At 41.6% G+C, this 19711-nt stretch overlaps 1 protein-coding gene across 2 annotated transcripts in view; it reads left to right on the top strand.

Moving 5' to 3' along the window:
- The window catches only part of CNTNAP5 (contactin associated protein family member 5), a 798355-nt gene that overhangs the window by 748785 nt on the left and 29859 nt on the right, over positions 1-19711 (top strand). The window contains exons 20-22 of one of the 2 annotated variants that reach the window (XM_030326880.1): positions 984-1114; positions 8347-8426; positions 11850-11857. In XM_030326880.1, coding sequence (XP_030182740.1) covers positions 984-1114; positions 8347-8426; positions 11850-11857 — 219 coding nt within the window. Of the gene's footprint in view, positions 1-983; positions 1115-8346; positions 8434-11849; positions 11858-19711 lie in introns of both variants that reach the window. The other variant, XM_030326879.1, reaches the window with a different exon arrangement.

Genomic DNA, 19711 nt, shown 5'->3' with positions numbered 1-19711 from the left:
ATGTTTAAAATGGACAAATGCATCCAGAATATGTATGCAGAATCTGTACATGCGTATGTATTACCCAGACAGTGGGATGGTAAGAGTCCAAATGCCCTCAAGGAATGTGTATTCACCATCATATCTGACACAGAATTATCTGTCACATGCTGATTTAGTTTATGGGGTTGAATTCAAGATGAAAACACCAGGAGTCTGGAAGGACATGCCACCCAACAGCCCGCAGGTGCACAAGGTGGGCACTTCCCTACCAGAGCCTGGCTGTGGCCCTGTGTCTACACTGCACTACCACTCCTGCTCAACTCCTCTCAGCACCAAATATGCTACTGTTAGAGAACTATTATTCATGTTTAAGGGATAAAAAAGTAAACAGTAATAGTTGAACAGTAATATTTGGAAATATCCGATGGTCAGAGCTAAAAGGAGAGAGCAAACCAGGAAATCCAGCATTAGCTTGTAGACTTTGTGATATTGGTGGACTCTGTTGGGTAATGCTTTCATAGGCCAAACTTTTTCTTCTATTCTGGCTTAGATTGTTTTACAGTCTGATTTCATATCATGTATTCTGAAATTTCATGAAGGCAATTATGAAGAAAAGGAATTATAGGAAGTAGTAGGAGTTGAAGAGAGAATAGAAAAAGAATCACTGCTATTAAAGTTTTCACAGCCCAATTACAGAATGGACTTGTGACTGTTTTATTTTCCAACCTGGCATTGTGGTTTCTATACACACACACACACGCACACACACACACACACACACACACAAATGCACACAAATTTTGCACCTATACTCTGGATTTTCCATGTGGACCCAGATGTTATAGTAATAGCATATGTAATGCCTTTTAAAAATTTGAATAATGAAAAGATTGAGACATAGGTCCCTAGAAAACAGTAATGATCAACTAAAAGACAATCTGATCATATTTTTTCATTTTATGGGTCCTATTTTTAATTATAATTTCTAATTTTTTTCCAAGGAAGCTTACAGGTTCGCTATCAGCTAAGCAAGGAAGAGACCCATGTTTTCAATATGGATGCAGAGAATTTTGCCAACCGAAGGTTGCACCACTTGAAGATTAACCGGGAGGGAAGAGAGCTTACCATTCAGGTACCTTACTTCTCTTCTCATTCAGCCAAATATGTTTTGGCTGTTCAATAAAATATTCTGTGCTTCTACCCTGAGCTAAGTGTGAAGCCAAGTCCTGGGGATAGATATCAACCACACTTGGCTCAGCCTTGGACAAACTAGACAAAAGTGAACTACGGTGAGCTCCCCCCCTCCTACCAGCATCCACATCACCTGAGTTCTTGCTACAAATGCAAATTCTTGGGCATTACATCAGATCTACTTAATCAGAAATGTTTTTGCAGGGGAGGTAGCAGGTGATTCTGAAGCCTAATCAGGTTTGATAACCCTGAACTTGAGTATAAGAGGAAGATGCACAGCTGAAGAGGAATCACAAGAGACTGACAAGGGCTGGGATAGAAGTGTGTACAGGTGCTTTGGGAGCATGGAAGAGAACACTGATCTCTTCTGGATATAAGTACCTGTTTCTTAGAGAAAGTTACTCCTAATTCTAGTTAGTTTAGAAGGCGAAGAGGAGTTGCCTAAGTGGAGAAGAGAGAAGGAGGTGGTCATGTGGTGGGTCCACGTGAGCATCGGCAGAGACGTCCAGAAGAGCACAGCATGTGGCAGGCACTCTGGAATTCCTGGGGTCTCATTATAAAGGGCAGCAAGAAGGGGAGGGCACATTACAACAGAGAACATGCAGAGTCCAGATCATCCTGTTCAGAATCGTGTCCTGAGGTGAGCCTTTCCATCTGCCCAGCAATCCCCCTTTATTGTTTTAGTCCATCACTCTCTTGATCTCCTAGATGACAATTTTAAAACTTCCTTCTTTCTCCTTATACCCCAACAGTTACAACCCCATCTTCCCTTGTGCAAGATGACTTTCTTTTCTTCTTTCTTGTGATAAATGTAGCATCCAGAAGAGAATACCCCCGTACACTCTCTCCACCCTATTTACCCACCTCCTGCATAGGTGTCCAGGCACTCTATCTCCCTCATGTGGGTGAATATGAGCAAGCAATGATTCTAGCTCATGCCAGACCCACCACCTGTGGGCCAGGTGTCAGACCCCACTCAAGAACATCACTCCAGCCTTCATATCTTCCCCGCCCTTGTCAGCATTTCCCCGTTCTGTTGGATGGCTCCCCAAAACATAAACATGCAAAGATTGCTTGCATTAAGAACATAATTACAATAATAAATAAAATAATAATTTGCATACAACATGATAAGAAAAAACGCTCTCGAGGTCGAGGGAGGAAACCTCTGTCTTCTCTGACTTCATATACTGCTCCGTTTCCTCTTTCAGTCTATTGCCCATGTCCTTGGAAATGTCTACCTCCTTGGTCTTCTGAGTTTCCCTTCCTTTTACTTAAACCTACATCACAGAAGGATTTTTCCCTGTGCTGGAGTCAAATTATACTTCTCAAGACACCAACGGTCGTACAGAATCCAGCGATCTTTTCCTGACTTGGCTTCTCGTTGGCATTTGACACGGCAATTGCCTCTGATCTTGACACACATTCTTACTTGGCTTGTAGGACACAGCTTTCACCTGCTGTTTCTACTGCATCTGCTGGTTGCTCCTTCTTTTCTCTTTGTTTGCCCTCCCATCATCATTCAAACTGGAACATCACAGGACTCATTTTCATACTCCTCTTCTTTTCTGTCTACGCTCATTTTATGTCTAATTTCATTCAAATGCGCTGAGATGCTGATGAATTAATTCCAAAGGTGTATCTAGCTCTAAACCTTTCCCTGAATTCCAGATCTAGTATTGCCTGCTTGGCTATCTATTTGAGTGTCTATTGTGCATCTTGAACATTACATATTTCACACTAAGTTTCTGGGAATCTTACCCCAAACACTCACCACCCCCATAATCTTCCCCATCTCAGTCCGTGGCAGCTCCATGCTTGCAGTTTCCCAGTCTAAACATTATGGTGTCATCTCAGATATCTCTTCTCTCACATGTAACATCATGTTGATCAACAGCGTCTACCCTGCCCCAGCCACTCTCATCTCTTCCTTGGATTATTAGAGTTTACAGTTGCATCTTAATTGACAGATAGGCTCTTGCTTCACTTTTTGATTCCCTGCAAGCTTTTCTCACACAGTGGCCAGAGAGTTTGTATTAAAACTTTAGTCTTAGGCGCCTGGGTGGCTCAGTCAGTTGAACATCTGACTTCGGCTCAGGTCATGATCTTGCAATTCGTGAGTTCAAGCCCCGCGTCAGACTCTGTGCTGACAGCTCAGAGCTTGGATGGAGCCTGCTTCGGATTCTGTGTCTCCCTCTTTCTCTGCCCCTCCCCTGCTCATGCTCTGTCTCTCTCTCTGTCAAAAATAAACATTAAAAATTTTTTTTAAACTATTCTTAATGACACCATTTTTGATCACCTTATGTAATATGGACAACCTAGCCCCTTGACTTCTATCCTGCAGTGCTTGAACACTATCTAACATTCAGTATAATTTATTTATCTAATTTTTTGTCCTCTCTCTCTCCCCTAGAGGACAGGGATTTTTCTCTGTTTTCATTACCATAGAACTCCCACTTTGTCAAGCAGGTGCTCAATAAATATTTATAAATGAAATGAATGAATTCCATAGGGTTTAATGTACTATGTGGGGGAGATCAAATTGACCCTGTGAAGAAGGTTTCCCATGGGATTTTAGTCATGGAATGTAGCATGGTTAGATTTTCATTTTCAGGGAGTTCACTGTGGTCACTGCATGGAAATATACATTTGATTATGAGATAGAGACCAGCCAGAAAGAGATTATGAGGGCCTCAATTAGTGCAGTGGGCAGAACCACAGAGATAAAGATGTGAAAAATAACATCAGTAGCATTGTGTGCCCTTTTGGGTGTGGGCTATGGGAGAAGTCAAGGTTGACTATTAGTTTGCTTGATTGAGTAGAAGTTCAGGAATAATTGTCAAATATATGGTATGAAAACGATCCTTGAGTGATTATAATTTAATGAGTTTACCTTTAGAATTTATTCTTGAAATAGGGGGATACATCTTAGGAGAAAGTTTGGGCTGGGGCAAGATTGGAGGATCAAATGGATGGGAATAAAGATTTCTTGTGTGAATATCTTGACTGGGGTCCTGATGGAACATATGGGCACATTCTGGTGGGCATGTGTATATATGATTCCTTTTTCCTTTCTTTTTTATATTTCCTGTATTTCTTTCCACAAATGAAAGATGCAGACAGGTCAGTGGGAGGACAATAGAAGGTATTTCCTTCTCTTCTCCATCAAAAGGATCTCTACCAATCAGTTTAACAATCAACAATAAGCATGTATTGGTTGATAACATATGGTTCCCAAGACACTGAGGAAGCAGAAAAAACTAGAGCTAGACTTTTTTTGAACTTAGACTCAGTTTATTGATGCAGGAACACAACACATCTGCCTCTCAGTCACCCCCACCCCTCTTGCCCTAGCTAGATCTCTTCTTCCTCCCTGCGTGGAACTCTTCAGTGAAAACAGAAAAAGGTAGGCTCCTACTCATCACCAGTCCTGCCCTTAGGCCATGTGGAGCAGGGTGTAGGCCTTACTCAGAACCTGTTTGAGAGAGAGGGCCAGCGGGCATCACCATACTCCACCAAGCAGAGGCATCCTGTACCTAAAAACAGATTCTTCCATGCCCTCCCAGGCCCTGAGTGGCTATTCCTCCTCTTCTCTTTCTTTGTGATGCCAAGAAGGAGGTCATGGGGGCTGGGCCTGAAATTAGGAGCAAGTGTTCCTGGTGATGATTTGAGAATTATAATTTGGCTAGTGTTTTTTTAAGGTATAGGTGCCCACCAGCATGTCCTGGCAGTGGAGGTGAACTTCAGTGTTCTTATTTAAAATGCATCCATGACATTAAACAGATTAAGCCAGCTTACCAAAATGCCAGCTCAACAAGCTGTAAAGAAGGAGGTGCCAGGCGCTTTTGAAACCCAGTAGTTAGTTCCTTCCTTAGAGAGATGAAAATCTCAAGGTCAAGGCGTCGCTACGGGGAGACAAACTTGAGTGTGAATTCCTGTTCCACCACGTGCATTATGTGATCTTAGACTATAACTCACCTTTCTGAGCTTCAGTCTACTGCTGTACTAAAAAAGAAAAATAAAAACAGGCGGGGGGGGGTTCAAATGCAACCGAGCTCAGTTTTCATAAAGATTAGATGAAAGAACATAGCTGAAAGACCAAGCATGAAGCCTGGCATGTAAGACGTACTCAGAAAAGGTTGGCTCCATTTTCATCTTTTTCCATCTCACTTAAAACTTGACAAGACCACTGGGTATCCTCAATTCTGAGATCAACAAGGCTCTGTAGTCCAGATGACAAACTTAAGACATCCCGCTGTTTTAAAGGACTACAATGCTTCACCCCTTAGGACCTCACCAATTATAATGAAACCAAACACAAGGCTAAACCGTAAAATGCCAAAAGGAAGCCTGATGAAATAATGCATTTCCCAGTGAATCCCTCAATGATTCCAATAGCCCATATAACTGCTGAAGCCCTAAAATAAGTATCTGTGGGGCACCCCTCTTTTTTACGTGTGTGCTTCTTTCCTGTGAGTTGGCTGTTTTTCCAATCGGTGACCCAGCAGCTGAACCAGTACTACTGCTCAGGTGCCCACATCCCATGTCAGGGCTGGAGCCCGTCCCCAGCTCTCCATAGTCCACCAGGAGCCCCAGGTATCCTGTGAGCCATCTCCTTCCTCTCTGAACCTTTACAAATACTCATCTTTTCCGAAAAAACCCCTTTGATTGTCATTCACCGCCTCTCCTTCATTAGTCATCTGGTTTAAGTGCTAACCACCAGGTAAGTTCCCCAAAACAGAACAGCAGGATAGGGAGGACTCACGTACTTGACCAGTGAGCTCTCCCATGTGTGACATCTGGGCATGGGCCTGTCAAGGTTTAGGGACAACTTGCATGGGAAGCTGACCGTGGGGAGCCCGGGGAGGAGGTGAGGGGCAGAAGCAAGAGCAATCTCAGCTCCACCTTCAGTGCTATGAATCTTTCTACCTTCTCCACTCAGCTGGAAATTCCACCCACTTTAACCTCCTCTCCAACCTGACAAGAGCACATGAGGGGAGGCCCCCTGCACCTGCTGGAGGGGGCAGTTTTAGCCAGTGGAAGAGGCAGGGAGAGCTCTGAAGTGGGGCAGGAAGAAAACATTCCTAGAGGCAAGGACTGAATCTGAACCCATGGGTATTAATCAGACTACGGATGGGGGACCGTGGGACTAAAACCCTATGTTTACCTAAAGGTGAAGGAGCTTCCAGGCAGCGAGAGACATCCTGGTGCTGTGACCGACTCTGTCCTCATAGCTTCAAGATAGAAAAGGGCTCAAATACAGGATGTTTATTCATTCACTCGGCAAACTGTGTTAGGAGATACTTTGCCAGTTTCTCTAGTAGGTCCTACAGAAAACCATATATCAGTAAGATGTATGATTCTCAAGAGGCAACAGTTTAGGGAGACCGGAGGGAGAGAGAAGCAGATCATTATAATGCAGCACTTAATTTTTTTTAATGTTATTCATTTTTGAGAGACAATAGACGGAGTGCAAGCAGGGGTGGGGCAGAGAGGACAGGGAGACACAGCATCGAAGCAGGCTCCAGGCTCGCGCTGTCAGCACAGAGCCCATTGTGGGCTCGAACTCACCACCGTGAAATTCTGACCTGAGCCGAAGTCGGACGCTTAACCAACTGAGCCACCCAGGCGCCCCAATATAATGCAGCACTTTAAATGCAAAGTTAGAGGCAGAAAAAAAAAGACACCATGAGGACAGAAAAGAGTGTCAACCAATCTAGCCAAGGCATCAAGGAAAGCTTCTGGAGGAGGGTAGCCTCTGGGAGCACTTAGAACAGTGTTTGGCATATAGTAGATACTCAAACATTTGTTGAATGAGTTTTGTAGAAAGCCAGAAATTAAACAGACAGTGATTGTCTACAATCCCTATCTAGAGAGGGATGGACAAGGAAAGCAAACCCCATAGAGAGTGACAGGTGGGCCACATGACAGTGGGACACTGCTTTGTGACACTTTCTGGCCCTGCCCAAGTTATGGATCTCTAGAACATCATCTCCTCAGTCTGTATAACAGGGGTAATAATGCCTATCTCATGGTATTCTAGGGAGGCATGTATTTGAAAGCTGCTTCAATATGATGTCTCTACATACCAAGAGTTCAATCAATAGCAAATATGATTCCCGTCTAATTTCACAAATGAAATAGTAATAAAGCATGTAACCATGAGCCACAGTCATAGCCGGTGGACTTCTTTCACAGTGGAAACCACAGAGGACCTAGAGGTTCCTGAGGAGGGTTCATTTGCAGAGGGACAGTCGTGGCCATGGGATCTGGGAGAATCGAGTACCACCCCTGGGTCAGCTGCTCCCAAGGGAAGAGCGGGGCTGGGCACACAGCTTGCAGGGGTCTTAGTCTCCTTTCCTTCCACATGAAACTGTAAGATAAAAAGGATCCTTTGTAGGCACAGCATCATGTGAATGTGCAGCGTAGATCCTGGGAAAACTAGACCAGAAAGGCTGAGAATGTAAGAATGGATGGGTAACATTGCCTCAGAATGAGGGGCAGGGAAGGAGATGGAACTGGATTAGAAAAGGAGAGTCCCCTAAAGGATTATGGTGCAAAAAAGTCCTGGAAATCCCAGTGGTGGCTTTTGTTCACCCCTATGAAGCGGGGTTATGAGGTCTTCCTGTTGGTGGTGACCGTTCAGTGAGTCTCTCCTCCCCATGGTCTAACTTTCTGTCACCCTGAAAGATTTGCTGGGCAAAATCCCGGCCAGTCCACCCTGAGTGAGACCAAGTCAGAATTATGTAGCAAAGGGAGCAGTGGTGTCCCTAAAGACCAATGAGGAGAAAGGGGAATTGGGGAATGAGTGTGGGCTTTCTGTGTAATGGCAGGCGTGCACAGCACATTCCCAAGAAGGCTTCATTTGTTTCCTTGTTTGCAACAAAGAACTTGGTGAGAAATTTCGCTGGGAAGATAAATACCTGTCAAAAGCTGTACAGAATTTCCCAGGGAGAAGACTTGTGTGAAGGCCTTTATTTAACCAAGAGGGAAAAAAAGGTATTTTTACCGTGCATTGTGGGAAATTGCGAGACATTTTCTCATCTCTCCAGAGACAAAATCCCAAGAGGGGTCTGCTCAGTGTGTTTTCCAAACTTTTTGCAGGTGGGAGGGGTTTCTGCCCTTTCTGTGCAGACCTCTGCTGACGCACGTTTGTCTTCTGTTTTCCTGCAGGTAGATCAGCACCTGCGACTCAGTTACAACTTTTCCCAGAAGTTCGAACTCAGTGCCATACGGTCACTCACCTTGGCAAAGTCACAGGTTTGTTTTTCATCCTTCTTTTCCGGTGGGCTTCGTTGAAATAAATGAGGAAACAAATAATTTCCATCAGGCAGGTTAGTGATTCAAATCTGGAGCCGCGGCTCACCATAGGTAAGATCTAGAACCGAGATTTCTGGTAGGGGAGTTGCTCAGGCATATGTGGCAGGGTTGGGAGGCTGGCATTTATACCTACTTTATGGAAATACTGGGTAAGGCAAAGCAACATAGAAATTAAGTAAGATAATGTTTACTTATGTTCTAATTAATTAATTCTCAATGTTTGTTTTTACTTATATTTTCTTAATGTTTACTTACCAAAATTAAGGATTTGACCTACCCAATTAGTGGATTGCTCAGATGCTCAGTCCCTTTATTAATTCACCACCAACTGAAAGAGGATTGAAACCTCCTCTCATAATGGTGGATTTTCTTTTGTTTTCTACCGGAAATTCTGTGAAATTTCATCTTCTATGCCTTGAGTGTCTTTATGAGGTGCATGTAAGATTGGAATTTTTATAACTTGATGAACATTTTTTTTCATACTGAAGTGGTCTTTTTAACATTAAGTATCTCTGTGCTTAAATCTACTTTGTCTATTATTAATATAGCGGATTCACTTTTCTTTTAGTTAGTATTTGCATGGCCTGTCCCTTCTCGTGTATTTCCTTTCAATTTTTCTTTCTTTTTTTTTTCCTTTTTCCTTTTTTTATTAAACTCAAGTATGGTGAACATACAGTATTATGTCCCTTACAGGTGTACATTCAGCAATTCTGTACCTTTCTCCGTGCTCATCACGATAAGCATACTCTTAATTTTCCTTTTACTTTAAGCCTCTGTATGATTTTGTGCAGAACACAAGGCTGAATTTTGTACTTTATCCAATCTGGCCAGCTTTGTGTTATAAATTGGCAAATGTAAGCTTGTCTACATTTTCGTATGGTTGGATTTGTTTCTGCTTCCTTATTTTCTGTTCATTCAACTTTTAAGGCATTTCAAACAGGAATGCATTTAACGCCAGAAATGAGTTACTTGCATAATGGCGGCACCCCTTCCATTGATGGTAGATTCTTGTTGCAGTCTTTTGGAATGACTCATCAGCCGTCCCAAGTGGATTTATGGGAAGCTGCTAACTCTGAGGCCATCACTGATGAGATGCTAGAGTCCAGAGGCCACTGAGGCCCCAGTCCTGGAGTAGTCCTCCCCAGGAGGCAGGAAAAGATCTCTGAAAAGTGATGGTAGAAGACACAGCATGTAACCATGAGTTTGCTTGCCAATAGAAACAGCTGAAAAAGCCTTTCTCACTGCAGCCTTCCAAATCCATAAACTTATTTAATTTCCAGAGCATAATATGTGTCCAGAAACCCAAATGCAGTTGGGTCTGAGAAATGTCAACTTTAGTCTGCAAAATGGCAGTCAAAGGAGACAGTCAACACTGACCGACTTCTAGATTGAATTTTGTTGGTTGTTTGTTTTCTCATTTCCATTCTACCTCCTGTAATAATAATTATTTTATGTAGATACTTTTTTGATTTACCGAGGCAGTCACTATTTGACTTGTTCCTCACTCCTCCAACTTTCTACGTATTAACAGGTTTGATTTCCTTCTTTCTGAAGTACATCCTTATGAATTTATGTTGTAGAAGTGTCCCCTCATCTGGTAAAGGACTTTAGTTCACCTTTTTTTCTGGGAAGATAATTTTGCTAGACATACAAGTCAATAATGAAGGGCATTTCCCCTCTGTTATTGAAAGAATTATTTAGGTATGTGATGGAGCCAGCTCACACAAGCTCCTAAGAGCCTGTTAGATACATCTTGTGCCCAATTTTGCATTCAGTGGTGTTACAGTTCAGGCTGAAATTGGCTAAACTCAGACTGTTCATGGAAATCAGAAATACTACAGGGCTTCTCTGCTGCTGGGGAGCAAGTTTTAAACCCTTACCAGCACATCCCTGCAGTCTTCTGTCTTTTACTGTTACTGTTGAAAAGGTGGCTGTCAGTCTGTCCCACCTTTGAAAGTGCTCTGACCACCCTGAGCCCCAACACCCACAAGCTACTTTTAAGATGATCTCTTTTATTTTGGTGTTTTGTAGTTTGATTACCTTGCATCTGGGTGTAGATTTATTATTATTAAGTATCTCATTCGATGTGTTTGTTTCCTGTTTGTATCTGTTAGGTTCTCATGTTATCTGTGTATCTGGTTCATATGTCCTATTTACCCATATATCTATGGGTTAGTTCTTGGAAATTCTCAGCATGTGAAATTGGGCTTCATTTATTCTCTCTCTTCAATTATTTTAGACCTGCACTAGATAAGTCTTTGATTTTCTATCTTCATGTTTCTTACTATACTTTTGTAATAAGTATTATTTTTTGTCTATCTTGAATTCTGGGCAGTGTATTCAATTTTATCTTTAAATTCACTAATTCTTTCTTCATCTCTCCCTAATATCTCATTAAACCCATTCAATGAAACATTTTTCATAAATTATGTCTTTATTTCAAAAAATAATGTTTTGTTCTTTTTCAAACATATCTGTTTATTTAGTTTGTTGTTCTCACTCTTTTTTTTGTTCCTATATTTTTATGTCTTTAATTATTATGTTAATAACTATTGAACATAGCTCTGTTCAATAGCCAATACACACACACACACACACACACACACACACACCACATATATTATTTTTTTTTTTTGCCTCTGGCAATCCCAATATCTGAAGTATGTAGGGGTCTAAATCTGTAATTGTTTTCCTATTTTTTTCATATGATTCCTATTCTCTCATGTGTGTGTGCACGTGCATGCATATTTTGTTGAAATTAATGTGTTGGAACCTTGATCAAAAATTGGGAAGCTTTGGGGCGCCTGGGTGGCGCAGTCGGTTAAGCATCCGACCTTAGCCAGGTCACGATCTCGCGGTCTGGGAGTTCGAGCCCCGCGTCAGGCTCTGGGCTGATGGCTCAGAGCCTGGAGCCTGTTTCCGATTCTGTGTCTCCCTCTCTCTCTGCCCCTCCCCCGTTCATGCTCTGTCTCTCTCTGTCCCAAAAATAAATAAACGTTGAAAAAAAATTAAAAAAAAAAATTGGGAAGCTTTCGTCCAGGCAAGATTTGTACTTTCTTCTGCCAGGTGCCAGAAGGTGCTACCAATTTAGGATTATTTCAACTTCTCACTTTTTTTTTCCAAAAAGAGAGTGACTATAAATTTGAGCTTCAGGCCTGAATGGGAGCAAGCCTGTGACTGAAGTATCAGCAGAAATGCTGCTCCTGTTAATATCATAGTAGGTCATGCTACTGTTACTTTTGTTGCTTATTTTTCAATTGAGAGCCACAGTAGAAATGGGAAGGTTTTATGTGTATTCCCTTTGCTGTGAGGTGATATTCTTTTCTAGTCTACTTGTCACTAAAGCTTCATGTGAGAGTCTCAGGTTCAATGTCTTCACGTGGCAAAGGCTCAAAGCTTAGATTTCTGTTCTTCTCCGGGATGGTGCAGGTATTTTCCCATGATACAACCCAAATGTTGGTTTATAGCTCACCAACTTGGTTGTGTCCTCCCATCCCCCCAAAACTTAGGATTCATCTTTGTTCCCCAAGCTCAGTGACATAGTAAAGGTATGTTTGTTGGTATTAATGAAGCAGAATTATTTTTTAGAATATCTAGTATGCTACATGTTCTAAGCTCCATAAATGTATCTAGAGTCATATAATCCTCACTGCAAACAAATAAGAAGAACCTTGGGAGGAAAGAGAATTAGAGCTGAATGATGACAAAACTCAAGTTGTTTTTCATAGCACCTGATTTGTGCAGTGGAAACTCTAGAAACATCCACGTGTTTAAACAGCATCCCCTCATTAATCTTGTCACCATGTAGGATGTTCCTGTGGTCTTCCTGTCTTTTGAATTAAACCTGTAATACATAAGACTAAAAAGGTGAAACTTCAAATAAAGGTACTAAATCATTGAGGGATACTTTCTCATTTTGTTTTGGATACTTTGTGAGGAAAGATTGGAAAGAACTTGGTTACGGTTGAAAAATAATACTCAGTAAAGTTTCTTCATTGTGCTAAGTGTTGGACACTCCTGCCTTCTGGTCTCTCTCCCCATCCAAATTGCTATGACAGACAGGACTCCCATTTAACTTCAATGCTTCTGGCCTATGAGAAGTCTCTAGCTGGTGGTGAGGGAGAGGATGTGAACATAAACTTCATCATTAAGGACACTAATTGTGGCTACTCTTTGGAATTAAGGCTAATGCATCAGAAAGAGCATGGTGCAGGGATAGAGGGTTTGGGTAGAGATGGTGTGGAAATGGGTAAGTGACATTGATGACAAATGAAACCCTACTCCACAGTTTTAGAAGAGCCTGGCACTCGGTTGGACATTTTCAACTCTAAAGCAAAGATGTGCAAGCATTTTTCAGAGTAGATACCCAGAGCAAACAAGGTAATAAATCTATTGCCTCCGTTTTCTTTAGTGCCACTAATAGCATTCCATTGTGATACAAGAACAAGTTTGTTTGTTTGTTGTTGTTGTTGTTTTCATTTTCTTTCTGTAAGAGGAAGGACCAATTGACCATTCTAGAGGATAATGATTTAGTACATAATCTGTACCGACCGTGGTGCTCCATGGTATGTGCTATATTTATACCATGATGAGTAAAACACTTTCCTGAGAATTCCTGTGATGCAAGAACTAGTCCATGAAAATAACAGATATAATTGTTGACGTTAAAACCTGCATCGCAGGCGCTCACCTCTGGGAAGTCATGGAATGTTGCTAGGTTTATGCCTCGGTTTACTGACACCATTGGACTTTTAAGGGAGACCTTTTTTTAGCTTGGGTACTATTGCATCAATGGGTTTAAGAGAAATTAACATTAAAAAAGGAAAAACAAGTGTGTATTTAAACACCTCATCCTTTTGGACAGTATCATCTCATTCTGGAAAATAGCTTCATTCTTTAGAAAATATAGAAATGCTTTCTTGAGGTTCAAATAGTGTGACTTATCTCTGTACTTCTAAGTCTCTCTGCAACTTGGCCTGGGCATGAGAGTGTGGACATTCAGACATATTTAGGAATTCAAAAACCTTTACCCTTCTCGGGGCATCTGGGTGATTCACTTGATTAAGCATCCGACTTCAGCTCAGCTTATGATCTTGTGGTTCCTGGGTTCAAGCCCCACATCAGGCTCTGTGCTGACAGCTCGGAGCCTGGACCCTGCTTCAGATTCTGTCTCCCTCTCTCTGCCTCTCCCCTGCTTGTGCTCTGTCTCTCTCTCTCAAATATAAACAAACTTTATTTTTTTAAAAATATCTTTACACTTCTAAGAGAAACTGTCTGTTTTGGTTTTGGTTTTGTTTTAATTATTTTTTTTTCTGGTCCAGGTTTCCCCAAATTTGCTGTACCAGGATATGTCATTAAATTAGATTGTAACAGGGGCGCCTGGGTGGCGCAGTCGGTTGAGCGTCCGACTTCAGCCAGGTCACGATCTCGCGGTCCGGGAGTTCGAGCCCCGCGTCAGGCTCTGGGCTGATGGCTCAGAGCCTGGAGCCTGTTTCCGATTCTGTGTCTCCCTCTCTCTCTGCCCCTCCCCCGTTCATGCTCTGTCTCTCTCTGTCCCAAAAATAAATAAACGTTGAAAAAAAAATTAAAAAAAAAATTAGATTGTAACATTTAAAAAAACTATTTTGGGTACAAGTAATAATTAAGGAACTGTAATTATTATTTACCTCTTTAAAAAGTCTTTTTTATTTTATTTTATTTTATTTTATTTTATCTCATCTTATTTTATTTTATTTTAGAGAGAGAGTGAGCAGGGACTAGGGGAAGAGGGAGAGGAAGAATCCTAAGCAGGCTCTATGCTCAGTGCAGAGCCAGGCACAGGGCTCAATCCTACAACCCTGGGATAATGACCTGAGCTGAAATCAAGAGTGAGATGCTCAACTGCCTGAACCACCCGGGTGCCCCCTGAGAAAAGCCTTCTTCACTGCACTCCAGATTTAGGAAGTAGCTCCTTTTTAAGATATGGAAAAATGTGAAAGTTTAAGTGGAAAGAAATCAAAGCACTGCCTTTAAACTGTAGCCACCAGATTCTGCATAGATAATAACAGACTTGCACTCAGGACACGCTTATAGGATTGTTTGTTTATGCAGACAGCGTTTGCTAATACCCTGCCTATTTGCCGATTTCGAAGCGCAAAGCTCACACCTGGCAGAGACATTATTCTTGTGCTCTAATGCCTGTTTGCCCACCTAGCTTCAAAGTTCACTTGGTCCTAAGAAGCCATATAGAAATTGAAAGAATTCCTTCTTAACCTGCATAAAACTGAGCTAATCTGGAAATTGCAGGGCTAGCTGTGAGCACCTACAGATGCTTTTAGTCTATTAAAATGAAGTGGGTTTTGATTGTGTCTATAGAGCAGGGTTCTTGACGTCATCCAAATCCCTCACTTTTGAACTTTAAGCCTACTGTGTGTCTTCTGCAACATCAGACCATTGTTGAATGAATGCCCTGCTTGGTGCGGTAAATTTTCTCTCAAGCATATTGTAGAAGTGCATTATGGCTGCCATTTTTAGAAAGCAAAGCAGAATTTATGCATATAAATGAAAGGTGGGTGCTTCAAAGAACTCATTTTGGAAGACTGCATACACCTTCATTTTGTTTTGATTTTGTACAGTTGGGGCTCCTTATGACTCATCTGGTACAGTTGATATTAAAGTGAGAATCCAAATTAACAAAGTAAGAAGCTCAGCTTTTTAGGGACAAAGTGACATGTGTTTGGTCCTGTAATTGCTGTCATGTGACCGTGGGGGAGTTTTCCAATCTGTCTCCTGTGCCTCATCTGTAAAATGAGGCTGATGATACTTGATTCATTGAATTCATAGAGCTGTGTACGGATTATGCGAGACCCTGTATACAAAGCATTTGGCATTTAGCACACACTCAATAAATGTTGGTTTAAGCAGTTTAAGATTGTGGCAACATAAAGGACTGATGTTTTGTTCTGTTTTAAGACTGTGGAAAGGCAACTATAAAGGTAACTTCCAAAAAGGCACACAGACATGTTCTGAGTGAGCAGTTCTGAACCATGGTGTTGGCTGAAGATATGAGTGTCACTCACTATCGGTTAGAGCCGTTCAAGGGCAAGTTGAGTTCATACCAGCCTAAGCGGCGGTGACAGTGGAGAATATAATAGTTGGTAAAAATGGAGGGTTCTGAGTGTAGGCTTTGCTTCAGGCACAGCTGGATTCAGAAGCTCAGATGTGACCGTGATTCAGTCTTTGTCACTCTATCTGTTTCTGGCTCCACTTTTGACTCTGGTTACATTTCTCTGGGGCTTCATTCTCAGGCATAATTTCAAGAGGAACAAAAGTAGACTCAGCAACCCTGGGCTCACATACTACCATTTCAGCCCCTCTGGTAGAAAGAAAGCCTTTGATTTCTACAATTTCCAAAGAAAGTCCTGGATTGAATCTCAAAGGATCAATTTGTGTCAGGTGACCATCCCAGATGACTACAATGTCCAAGTCACTAGAATACACCGAGTGGCCGTTCCTGAATACAAAGCAGTCCTCTATGGCCCTAGAGGGGGTGAAGGGGTCAACGCAGTATTAACCACATTTGCTGAGAATAGGGAAATGGTGTCTTCTCAAAAGGAGGCCGAGGTACTCTTCCCAGAACGCGCGATGGAATGTGAGGAGGAAAAATCAACAATAATTGAATAATGCCTCTGCCTTTTTCATAGGTGCTTTCTGCTTTGTGGAAGCAGGAGAGAGGAGATTCAGTTACACAGGAAAGGCTAGAAGTTGCACACGATTTGGGTAACTGTATGGTGCTTGTGGGCATTGACAGTCCTAATGCGTCACAACAGAAAAGGTATTAATTGAGAGAGATGCTCTTTTAAGACATGCATGTTACCAGGAGGTGGGGGGGCTCAGTAGGTTCTGCGTCCCACTTTGGCGCAGGTCATGATCTCGCGGTTTGTGACTTCAAGCCCCGTGTTGAGCTCTGTGCTTCAGCACAGAGCCTGCTTTGGATCCTCTGTCCCCATCTCTCTTTGTGCCTCCCTACTGGTTCTCTCTCCTCTCTCAAATACATACATACATACATACATACATACATACATAAAAACATTTAAAAAGGAAATGCATGCATGTTACCTTCCTTGGAACAAGTTTATAGCTTCCCAAGAGACTCCTTTGAGGAAGTATTCACTTTGAAGCAAGTATTCATTCCATTCATTCATTCATTCATTCATTCTGAAAGCATAGGTTTCTTAAATGTTTACTTAGTGTCTGTTCATTCCTAGTTCCTCAGTGAATAGAAAGATTGCAAACCACAATCCTTTTCTGACTTCTGAGAATGTGTATCATTGTCTCAGACTGCATCCAGAAATTTCTTTAAGCGATAGTGTTTCTCTGAGTCATAAGATATTTCAGATTCATTAACTTATCTGATCTCATGAAGTGACTGATGTGCTTTCAAGCATCCCAAAACATCAGATGGCAGTAATCATACCAATTTCTTAAATATGCACACCATATCTTTTGTATTTTCAAGATAGCCAATATTGAACTGCAACTTGGCTGTATAGAATTGGCTACTGTTTCTTTTAAAAACAATGGATAGCCTTTATTCCCCATAGAGAATTTCCACAGATGATTTCATTTCACCTCATGCAAAAGGAATGTGCGTTATCTTCTGATTTGAAATGCAATTTTATTTTGTGTTTGAAATGAATCCATGATAAGAACCCAGACCTACTCCGTGCTCTGTGCTGCTCTGCAAAAAGTCAAGTCTTTCTTGTAAGAGCAAAAATTCACTTTGAACCACATGCCCCTTTGTTACTCGTTCAATGCGATCGCTTGCTCTGTCTAAACTAGTAGGTAATAAATGAATGAAAGGAAGGTATTTGAGATACATTGTTTCCAAAAGTAGACCTTCCTCAGCTCCGAGGAGCTGTTTCTAATCTATTTGAAAGAGGGGTGGCCCTTTCAAGGAAGTACCTTTGCCTAGCTTTGTTAGCAAAGCATGTTTCCTGGAGTCTACCAGAAGCCTCCTGACATGATTGTTATTAATAAAAGTTCAAACAATTTTTATCATACAAAACTGAGCGTTGTTATGGACCATGCAGTTTACTAGGCCATATAGATACTCCAATCAAATTAACAGACTCTCCCTGTTATAAAGTTCCCTCTTACTTTAAAACTCTTCCTCTTGCGGGGCGACTGGGTGGTTCAGTCGGTTAAGCATCCGACTTTGGCTTAGGTCATGATCTCATGGTTCATGGGTTCGAGTCCTGCATCAGGCTCTGTGCTGACAGCTTAGAGCCTGGAGCCTGCTTCGGATTCTGTGTCTCCCTCTCTCTGTGTTCCTCCCCTACCCGCTCTCTGTCTCTCTCTCAAAAATAAATAAACATTAAAAAACTTAAAAGAAATTCTTCCTCTTGCAAAGGAAAGTCCTCAGAGTGATCTTGGTTTTATTAAAGTTTTCAAGGGTTCAGAGTGTCTCTTTTAGACTATGGTAAATACTACATTTTCCTCACTAATCAATAATATACTAATTAATAATATACTAGTTAATAATTATTTTTATAATTAATAATATACTTCTCTGTGCTCGATCTCAGTTCTTATGTTAACTCATTTTTTTTCCTCACAGCAACTCAAGAAGGTTGAGTTTGCTGTTTTACAGATGAGACTAAGTCGCAGAGGTTAAGCAACTTGCCCCATATCACAAACTTAACAAGTGGCAGACCTGGTATTTAAAGTCAGACCCTGTGAGTCCAGATTTCACGCTCCCAATCGGTCCTTCCATATTTTGGGTTTTAAGGAATGACATGAGATATTCCAGACAGTGTACATGTCTTCTTCTTCTTCTTTTTTTTTTTTTTTTTTCTGTTAAGGACTCTTGAATTCAAGCCTCACATCTTTAGGTGTTGTGGGCTTAAAAGCAGAATGTAGGGGCAGGTTTTAATCATGGCAGCAGAGTAGCATATTTATCATAAGTCAGGCTTTGGGATCAGCCCTGGGTTCCAGGCATGATTCGGTGCTGACTCACTGACCTGTGCAAATTACTTAACTTTCTCAGCTTTACTTTTCTCAATTAGAGATAGGCATGTATTATGATTATACTGCCTGTTCCTATTTGAAAGATTAGGTTATAATGAAGATAAAGTGACTAGCGTGATGCTGACATAAAAAAGGTCAATAAATGTTTGCAATAATAGTAGTAATGATGACGATGATGATGATATAAGAGGCCGTGTTATCCAAACCGACACCTTTTCTCTTGAAAAATGGCTCCAGACTCTAATGTCATCCAGAGACATAAAAGAGACGTAAAAGAGATCTTCCAGGGAAGAGGGAAGTGTAACAAGGCTTGCATTTCAGTCTTCCTGCAGGCGGGCGGAGGGGCGGGGGGGAATCAATGAATATGGTATTCTATAACCTTGACTCTCGTTGATGCTTGGTAAATAGCCAGTTCTTAGTTTCTGATGAATTCATTTTAAAAGAATTAAGAGTTAAACCCAGCCAAACCTACCCGATAGTATTCACATTTACATTCTCAGCAGTTGAGCTGAATTAGTGGATCAACTATGCTTAAAAGTTTGGGATCCAGTCTGATCGTTAAAAAGGTTGTCGCCATCTCCATCCCTCTCCCGTTCGCAGTATGGGGGGAGTCATGAAGTTCCCAAGACGGGACTTGATGGTTTTACTTCCTTGCTACTCTATCAGGAGGCACATATTAAGTGTTCCTTGAAGGACAAACAATGGATGATATGTATTAGTTGTATGGGCTCAGTGCCTTACTGCTCAATATGCCGTAGCTTGATCTTGGAGGGGGATCTCCAGCCTCCCTGTACTCTCTGTTTCTTCCTTACAGTGGTGCCTTGCCGTGAGGTGGAAAATTAACAGGTTTGGAATCAGACAGCATGGGGCTTAAGTCCTGTAACAGTCACTTATTAGCTGTGTCGCTACTAACTGCACCTCTCTGAGCCCGGTTTCCTCATCTGTAAAGTTGAGGAAATGCTTGCTGTATTGACTTGTGATGAAGATAAGAGGGAATGTGTGTAAAGGGTCTGGCATATGGTGGTATTTGAAAACAGCAGCTATTGTTAATAAGATCATACAACCATCCTGCCTATTGATTTTCTTCAGCTGGTATCACTTTTCCTTGCCAATGGCACTGCTATCGACTTGTTTACCCTTGGCCTGGGGGATCTGGGACAATGTTATAAGTGTCAGTGTTGACAGGGTAATGGAGTAATGAACTCTGCAG

Source organism: Lynx canadensis, chromosome C1 (genome assembly GCF_007474595.2).
Source record: "Lynx canadensis isolate LIC74 chromosome C1, mLynCan4.pri.v2, whole genome shotgun sequence".
Taxonomy (NCBI): Eukaryota; Metazoa; Chordata; class Mammalia; order Carnivora; family Felidae; genus Lynx; species Lynx canadensis.
The sequence above is the reverse complement of the archived record's forward strand: the minus strand, read 5'-3'. Positions and strand labels throughout refer to the sequence as shown.